General features: G+C 38.0%; 1 protein-coding gene across 1 annotated transcript; it reads left to right on the plus strand.

Moving 5' to 3' along the window:
* The first annotated feature begins 1502 nt into the window (after positions 1–1502).
* LOC306860496 (uncharacterized protein) lies at positions 1503–5365 on the plus strand. Its single transcript, XM_079402231.1, has one exon. It carries the CDS (start codon positions 1680–1682, stop codon positions 3837–3839), a length of 2160 nt encoding a protein of 719 aa, XP_079258357.1. The 5' UTR covers positions 1503–1679; the 3' UTR covers positions 3840–5365.
* Positions 5366–9691: the final 4326 nt, after the last annotated feature.

Raw genomic sequence — 9691 nt, forward strand, 5'->3', positions numbered from 1 at the left:
AGTAATTTTTTTAATGATCTTTTAGTGAAATCCAGCCATTTCCTCCTCAGGCTGCTCCTATTTAACCCCCCACAGAACGTTATCCCCATTACGACCATATACAGACTGAGACCCCATCCCAGTCTTTCCTCCTCTCTGTTTTCATAACAAAACTAGACCTGCGTTTGTTCCTTACGGCTGTAGATACTTTAACCTCTTGCATAGCTAGATTTATTATTGTTCCGGTGCACAGTGATTGTTGATATTGGTGTGTTTTCACAGGCAGCTGGCGGACTTTTAGGTAATTTGACTTTTTTTTTTATGCTGCAGTAGTCCGGTATGAACAATACTTGTGTCATTCAACAAGGTCGTACATTGAAGAATATGTATTTACACAACAATGTTTATTAGACATTGTGAAACTATTATGAAAAAATGCACACTGCCAACTTAGAATCACTCTTTTAGTACACTCAACAATTTGTGAATAATTCATTCATCAAATAGAAGGTATTAGTAAAATAAAGTAACATACATACTTTGATACTAATGTTAGTCTTTGGTTACACTTTACTTTGATAGTCCACTTTAGACATTCTACTAACTATAAGTAACTTTGTAACTACGTCAACTACATGTCAACTAATTCTCATTAATTTGCAACTACATGTCCACTAACTCTCAGAGGGTATGTTTAGGCTTAGTAGAATAAATTGACATATACTTGCAAAGTTTCTCATAGTCAGTATGTTGTGGACCCATTAGTGTTAGTTATTAAGTTATTAAGCAAATAGTCTACTAATACTCTACTGACTAGTTGACATGTATTTGCAAAGTTATTTACTGTTAGTAGAATGTCTAAAGTGGACTATCAAAATAAAGTGTTACATTGTCTTTTTATGTTTTTGTCTTTCATTTTTATAGGCCAGTTTTTAAAGAAGTGGGGAATGTGGGGACCTGCTTAAGAGCACAAAATCTTTGATAAGTCATGATAACGCACATTACCTACAGAGCCGCAGCTCAAAACCAAGGACTGACCAAATGCCCAGAAAAACTATGAAAAATAGGAAGGATCAGAGAAAAGTTGGAATAGAAAGTGCTGACAGATGTAAGTGGGAGTGTTACAGCAGACACAGCCTTTGTTTAAATTTTCTCTAGCTTTTTACACGGGTAAAAAAAATAATTAGCATTACAGTTTATTAGTTATCCGGCATTCAGAGTTTGGTGGGGGTGGAAAGTCAGGGTTGTGGGGGGTCGTGTGGTAGGAGCATTTCCATACACACTTATGAGAAACATACGTTACATTCTGGTGAAGAGGAACCGAGACTGCTGCACTTCCCCCCAGTCCCCCCAAAATACACACACGCATTGGTTCTTCATGCGCCAAAAACATTTTTATTTTCAACTCCCCCTTTCCTTCAGTCACTCCTACCCTCCTTCCATCTCTCCAACCCTCCCTCTCCCTCTCTCTCTCTCATGCTGGAACGTCAAGGGTGAGATTGTAAGTGCTCAGCTTCACACAGATCACCACTGGACAGGACAGAGAGAGGAGGGTGGAAAGAGGGGAAAAGAGGGGAAGTTTGATACAGGAACAAGTAGAAGAAGAATGGGCAACTAGGGCATTGAACTATATTTTAGCAGCCTGAAAGCCTCCTAAAAAAAGATATAAAGTACAATAGAAAATAGAGTTGGTGTGAGGTATGGGCTGTCCAGTTCTTTGTGTTATTCTGCTGTCCTCACTACTGTGCCTCTACGGGGTGCAGACTCAGGACTTGAGAGAACGGGATGCAGTCTGCAGGGAGGATGGGTGCTTTGTGCTCCATTTTCAGCGCAAGATCTTCCTGGAGGCTTGGCGGAGCTGCAAGGAACAGGGAGGGAACCTGGCCACCATCAGGCATCCAAAGGAAGCAGCAATAGTGAAGGAGCTCTTCTCAAAAGTGGAACTGAGACAACACCACAGAGGCAAGGCAAATATCTGGATTGGCCTTCAGAGACAACCCCGACAATGTTCCCCCACCCGACCCCTGCGTGGCTTCTCGTGGGTCACTGGTGATCAGGACACCCAGTACACCAACTGGCTACAAGAGGACTCGGCCAGCACCTGCTCATCTCCACGATGTGTCGTGATGCCTTACAGCACTGTGGCCCATGAGCAAGGGCATAATCTGAAATGGAAGGACGGACCTTGTTCGATTTCAGTGGACGGCTACCTGTGCAGGTACAACTTCCAAGGCATGTGTACAGCTATTGCTAGTGAGGGAGGTGGGAATACATTGTATAGTACCCCTTTTAATCTGCTGAGTACCCTTTTAACACATATCCCGTATGGATCGGTTGCCGCTGTACCTTGTCCTGCTAAGGATGATCAATCAGTTCTGTGCACACAAAAGGAAGATGGAACTGTTGGTTGGAACAGGGAACCACCTTTTTGCTCTGATACTCCTAAGACAAGCTGGTGCGATAAAGACAACGGAGGCTGCCATCACTTCTGCGTTGAGGATGACTCGCACTACTACTGTGATTGCAATAATGGCTTTCTCCTGGCTGAGGATGGGGTAAGTTGCTTTCCGTCCGACCCTTGCAATGGGGCTCCATGTGAGTTTGAGTGCTTGCGTGTGATGGATGGCTACCGCTGTGCTTGTCCTGATGGCTACATGCTGGCACCTGATGAACGGCGCTGTGTAGATGTCGATGAATGCCTACAGAGTCCATGTGAGCATATCTGTGTAAATGCACCTGGAACCTTTGAGTGTCGCTGCCGGGATGGTTACCGACAAGATGAAGAGGGTGCCTGTGAAGATGTGGATGAGTGTTCGGACAACCCATGTGAGCATGCGTGTGAGAACACATTGGGCTCCCATATTTGCCACTGCCATCTTGGTTTTGCCCCATTACAAGAGGACCAAAGTCAATGTCATGACATTGACGAATGTCAAATTGAAGGAACATGTGAACAGATGTGCATCAATTATGACGGAGGCTTTGAGTGCTACTGTGAAGAAGGTTATACTCTTCAATCTGACCAATATTCCTGCAGACCCATCGGGGAGGACATGGAGACTCCCTCAACCACTGTCTCCAACCCATGGATTACTCACAACCCCATCTGGGAACCAGAGGATCCTGCATACCCATGGCACCCTCCACCTGATTCTGGTTGGAACTTGCAGACTGAGCTGCCCAATGTGGAGTCAGTTCCGACAGACCTGATTTCAATAACTGAAGAGGAACCTGAAACCACTACACCGACTGAAATTTCCCCTGAGGTCATTCTTGTTGATGGTGACCTTAATCCAGAACAACCAGTTCATAATGCTTTTTTTACACCAGTAATTTTGACTCCAGACTATTATGAGGATGAGAGCACCATGGTTCCCACAGTCCTCCCTTCCTCCACAGCTTCAAGCAGCACTTGGAATTGGCTCTGGTTTAGCTCAACCCAAACAAAGCCTGAGACACAGGAAACTGCAAACAACCCTCTCAACCTTTTTGGAGAATATGAATCTTATGAACAAGACCATGATAATATTGACATGTATGATGATGAATCAACCACTTTTGGTCCAGGGCAACAAACTTCCACCCTGTTCTCAATGCAGTCACGAGGAATAGAGCAGGTCATTATTGATAATGACAACAGCAGTAACCAGAGCCAAGGAAACAGCTGGTTGCTAATTGGATTGCTAGTGCCACTTTGCATCTTCATTGTGGTGATGGTGGTCCTGGGCATTATCTATTGTACTCGCTACACAGTTAAACCACAGAACAAGAACACTAGCGATTGCTATCACTGGATTGCCGGTGCTGGTGACAAAGCGGCTGCTGACATATCTGGTAGCGTAACTAAATCCCATGTTTAAGCAAGTAGGACTGTGACATGACAGTGTGAAAATGTAAATAAACTTTGTTTTGTAACTTTACAGTAGGAAGAGGTCAAAGAGGAATTTGATGAATTGAGGGTAGCACCCCATCCTTTCCCTTTGACATTTTTAATCCATGATTATTTATGGATGTTTATCTGGACAATCTGCTATGCGAGGAATGAGACGTGGGGGGGCAAGGAGGAATGACTCTAAAACCACTGAGCCTCATTCTCTGCTGTCCTCGAGGCAATAAAATGTTTTCTACTGTTGGTCACACTGATCTCTTAGTTTGCGAAACTGTTTCTCAACAATCACATGCCAACTAAGAGAGCATACCTAATAGATGAGGATACTTGGTTGATTAATGTGGGTTTTTTGTGGGTATTTTTAATTTTGAAGGAACCTTCCATCTTAAATCTTAAGAGATTTGTTCTCTAAGGAGCCATAATTTCAGTCCATTTTGACAGTGTCAAGATTTTTATTCCCTGTTGTGAATTCATTTTGATCCCGACTCAGAAAAAAGGCTTTCTATGATGTGTATTTTATTTTTTATTTTTTTTACCATACCGCTGCCTAACAAGTCTTGTAACAAGATAATTTAAAAATGCTTTCTAAGCATTGTGTTTTTAACGATGGTAATCTGACAACAAAATGTTCTGAAATCAGTCCTTTAGAGATTAGCATGCATGTGGACAGTCTGGTCATTACTGCCACTGTGAGAGTGAAGTTGGTCATAATTAACAAGCATTATGAAATGTCAAAATAGCAGTCAGACAATCGTGTATCAATGACTTTCCTTGATTGTTTGCAGTATTATGTTTTGATGTTATGTGAAGGTAAGGTACAGATTAACTTGTTTAAACCACCAAACTTCCTGCTATAACTACTACTTGATTTTTTTTAACTGTTTATTAAAGTGCTCAATAAGGTTTAATGGTTTGTGTCTACATTGTTTGAGACGGGCAATATTTTTATTTTTTTTATGCAATTGCTAATGCATGCCAATAAAATCAATAATTGTGGTTTAATTTGTAGAATTTGAAGCTTTTTAAGGGTAAGAGTAAGGATGTAGTAAGGGTTTACTCAGTTCTATAAAAGTAACTAAGCCTCCATCTTATTCTTAATGTGTCCTTTCAACACTTTTCATCTCCTCCTTGCTTTATTTTATCCCTTGTTCCACATATTTACTGAGAGGCTTTCTGTGATTGACAGTGGTACTATGAAAGTACAGAACACATGTTCTGTACTCAGTACCAGCTGATTATCCAATCAGATAAATCTGGCCAGACATCAGAGAGCTCCTTACTTTCATGCAGTGTTGTGGATAATTAGCGTGCTCAGCCTTCACATCATCACAGGAAAAGCACTCTGGTGTAATCGAAAAGAAATGTTTCTTGAGCACCAATTCAGCATATTAGAATGATCATGTGACTCTGAAGACTGGAATAATGGCTGCTGAAAACTCAGCTTTGCATCACAGGAATAAATGACATTTTAGAATATGTTAAAATAAAAAAAAGAGTTATTTTAAATTGTGATTGTTTTGATTAAAAAGTGTGTGTGCGTGCGTGCGTGTGTGTGTGTACATGGTATTCCCTATATGTTATGGGGACCAATTGTCCAAATATTTTTGGTGCCCATAAGAAAACAACATTATAAATCATACAAAATTATCTTTTTGAAAATCTAAAAATGCAGCAAGTTTTGTGTGAGGGTTAGGGTAATAGGATGGAAAAAACTGTTTGTACAATATAAAAATCATTACATGGCTAAATGTCAGTAACTGATACACATAATTGTCTTTATGCAAATCAAAAAAGCATAATTTCATGATTATATAATTTCTTGGGAACAATTTATGCAAAAAAATTATAACCACTGCTAGGAATCATTATGCTTTCATAAAGGCATTTAACTAATTCTTCAAATAATCCTTTAAATAGTCTAATCAACCTTCCATTATAATTGGGCCATTCCACCGAATGGGGGCCATTTGTGTCCCCAGGACATTATAGGTACAAACATGCATAAAAATTAACTATAAAATACATTTTATTATTAAGGAAAGTGTCCGGCACATTAATCTAACTGCAAATTTAAAATATATAATTAAAAAAGTTATTAAAAACTACCTAAAACACTGAAAATATAGCATTTGTACATGTCCGCAGTGTCTAACTCTACATTTTAACTTGAAATATAATGTTTAAAATCCTTCAGAAAACATCTTTATTTTGCATTTTTGTGTACCTCCATATCCCATCTGTGATTTAAATACATTTATTTCAAAATAAATGTATAATATTTTGGATAAAATACACATTTTAGTCGTGTCCCCAGGTTTTCACTCAGTCCTGTTGCCTAACACATTCCCCCCTCTAAAAAAGTGGGAAAATTCCACAAGACACATTTTCAATATAATATTGCAACATCTGGATCTTCTGAAGGCAATGAAACGATAGGAATTTGGTCTTATTTTCTTTTCTGTATATTTGATGATATTGTAACGGTGGCTGGGTGCGTCATTATAAATATACTGTCCTGTTACCAAAATTATTTCTTAGATGTTACTTGTTTATTTTAAAAATACAAATCTGTGGTGAATCACTATAATTTGCTGAGTATTCTCCTAATATTAGCATGTACTCCATGTGGCTAGATTATATGTATTTACTGATTTTATCCTAAAATCTCAATCCTGTTACTTTCAGTCCTGTTACTCATATATCCCATACTTATATATAGTAACTGAGTAAAAGTAACAGGAGTAAGTAGTGTCATCAGATTTATTCATGTAAATATTAGGCTACATCCATATTAATCTAGATAAATTTGAAAATGCATATTTTTCTCAAAGTTGTGGCCTTCTATATCCACACTGAGGCAATGCTCTTGTCCATAGAAAACCTATGGTTGTTCCTGCATTGTTGTTTTATATTACTTTCCTGCAAGTATGACAGAAAATGTACTTGAAATTTCTGTTCTGTGGCATTTATGTATTAGATTCATATATGGAATGGCGTTTGAGTGTGAGCTGCGCTATAAGAAAACAATATCCACAGAAAAACTGAAAAGATATTATTTGTTAAGTTTATTATTGTTAATATGAATTTTACTTTAATATTTATAATTTTTTCGTTATTTATTATCTTATCTAATAGCCTGTCCCACCCCTAAACAAAAACCTCTGCAGACCACTAGATTTAAATAGAAACATGATTTGGCCTTTTTTAGCAGTGAGGTCAGCTCACTAGTCAATGTTTAACACTTTCACTAAATGCAGGCATTAATAGGCTACCTCATATGTGTAGTCAAACCTGTATACTAATGTAATGGATACTCCTTCCTGTTACCAGTTTCATTCCTGTTATTAAATAGTTTTTTCTTTAAAAAATAAAGTTAAACCACTATTTTTTTAATTAAGTTTGGTCCATAATTTATCCCATTGTTTAATAAATTGCATCATAAAAAAATTATAAGCTTGAGGTTTGAGTTGCCTTTAAAATGAAAATAATTGGTTTGTGTACTTTAGAAAAATAAACCTTCAGATAATTAGTGCTTTTTTATGATAAAAAATTATATTTTTGACCAAGAAACCAACATTTTCTTTAAAATAAACATCTGCCTCGGGGAGAAATGAAGGAATTTGTTGACATTTTTAAACATGCTTTTTTAAAAGACATTAGAGTTTTGGTAACAGGACTGAGAAAAATGCATCCATCTTCCACTTAAAAATTGTGTAAAATTTTTTATAAAGTCACCTGAAATGGCCCAGTACAGGTTTTGAATAGTTGAATATATGTATTACTAGATTCAGTCTTTAAAAAATATTTTTTTTGAAGAGCTTTGGAAGCAAATGGCACCCATTCGGTGGAATGGCCCAATTACTAATGTCAGTTTAACAAATACTCGCAGTAATGAGTTTTATTTCAAATGCTTGCTGATTGTTTTTGTTTGCTTTGTGCCCTCTGGCATGCTTACATTCAGCACAGTGATACGCAGCTGGGTAAAGATTTCAGCAACAGACTCTTCAAAGGAAAATGTTGGAGTATATCATGGCCTCTCCTCATTCCACAGACACCTCTTTTAAATTCAGCAGTACATTAGGAGAGGGAATGGACCGATTTATTTTATGTATTCCAAAGAGTGTTCCGCATCACTGGCTTAGCTGTGTGTCTGCGTGTGTTTGATTGCATGCATAACCAGTCTTACGGTCTCTTGCCTTTCCCTATAAACAACCTGTCAGCTGTATTAATTAAGGAAAAATTATTATTGGAGCACCGTTCCTACATTCCACTCAACCTATAGGAACCTAAGTCATTTAATGCCTCGTTTCCAGCACCTATAGAGGCTGAAATGGCTCATTAAAAACGCCCATGATTTCAGTCTGACATGCCATATCCTGTCAGACATGGAATATTGATAAATGTTTTCGGCATACGTTACTGTATTGGGACAGAGAGTACCAAAGTTTTATTTATTTAATTTTCTAAGTATAAAGAAGCCTGGTAATATTTGTCACCTAGAAATGACCCAAATTCCAGTACTACCATGTATTAGAAGTTTAAAATTGTAAGAAATTATTCATGAGTGTGTTTGATTTCAAGGTGTTTTCCTTCATTCTGTTCGTTTTCCTCATTCCAGTTCTTATTGGTTCATATCCGAATGTTCAGTTCAGCTGTAAGACTTTCTGTAAACTTGCTGGCAATTTGAATGAGTCACGTATAGGCGAGTCTTGGCAATGCTCCATGTGGCCAATATAAGCAAATTGTAGCATGTATCCTTATGGACTCGCTTGGCTGCCTTGTGTAATGTTTTGTTCAATGGTCAGTCATGTGTGAAAATGCAATGTGTCAGAAATTTGAGGAGTCCAAGTGCGTTGAAAAGGGAGGATCTGGTAGCCAGGGAATCTTAGAGAAGATTCAGAGAAGGATGGAGATGAGTTCTGGGAATTGTGAATTTTGCACTTCTATCCATATGGAGCCAGGCTGAATATCTCTTATATATCGACACCACAGACACCTCAAACTGGGCTTTTCACATATTAGGTTGAAATCTTTGTTTTACAGCGTTCAGTAAATTATTCAGAAATATACAAATGTACATTTTGGCAGATACTTTCTTAACCAAAGGACTTTTAAGGACTGTAAAGGGACTGCAGAAATAAGATTAAATGTTTATGATCTGAACACCAAGAAATGTGTGATAAAACTTCAGAGTTATTTCTCAGCAATATGCATTAAGTGGCAATTTTGTCAGGTACATTTGATTGTGAACAGCCCACTTTGGTGCATCATATGCTGTAGCTTCACATTTTCGTTCTAGAAGCATGGCATTCAGATGTGTTTTTCTGTAAATCAATGGTCATTGTCTACCTGACTAAAACAACAACTACCGAACATCTCCACAAGATCTACATACAAAAAGGCAGACCATGTTTTTGGTGTAATACAGTATACATAATTAATATGCAGTTAAACTAAATCTAAATATCCTCCATGCCCAAAAGCAATTGTAGGATGTCTGAAATATTGTATACTCTTACAGTTTTCCTTGCCGAATAAAGCAGATCAGACAAAATGCAGTCATGCCCTATTTTTCTAAAGCTCTTGGATTACTTGCAAAGATCATGAAATTCCCTTTGAGTAGTGCTTTGATCCAACACGAGCATCACTTTCTCTTTCCAAGTCACTCCAGTGAGGGCTGCGTTTCTCAAAGCATTTTGTTATCAGGAAAGTCAACCAACACCCCAATCCTGTTTCTCATTCTGTTTTGGCTTCTTAAAGTACTAATAACACCTTGTGATATCTTGTGTTTATGGGACAGAGGGATTCAAATCTGCAATTACA

The sequence above is a fragment of the Barbus barbus genome, assembly GCF_936440315.1.
Source record: "Barbus barbus genome assembly, chromosome: 1".
NCBI classification, from domain to species: Eukaryota; Metazoa; Chordata; class Actinopteri; order Cypriniformes; family Cyprinidae; genus Barbus; species Barbus barbus.

Coding starts and splice junctions, on each gene's coding strand:
- LOC306860496 (XM_079402231.1), top strand. CDS start 1,680: ATGGGCTGTCCAGTTCTTTGTGTTATTCTGCTGTCCTCACTACTGTGC.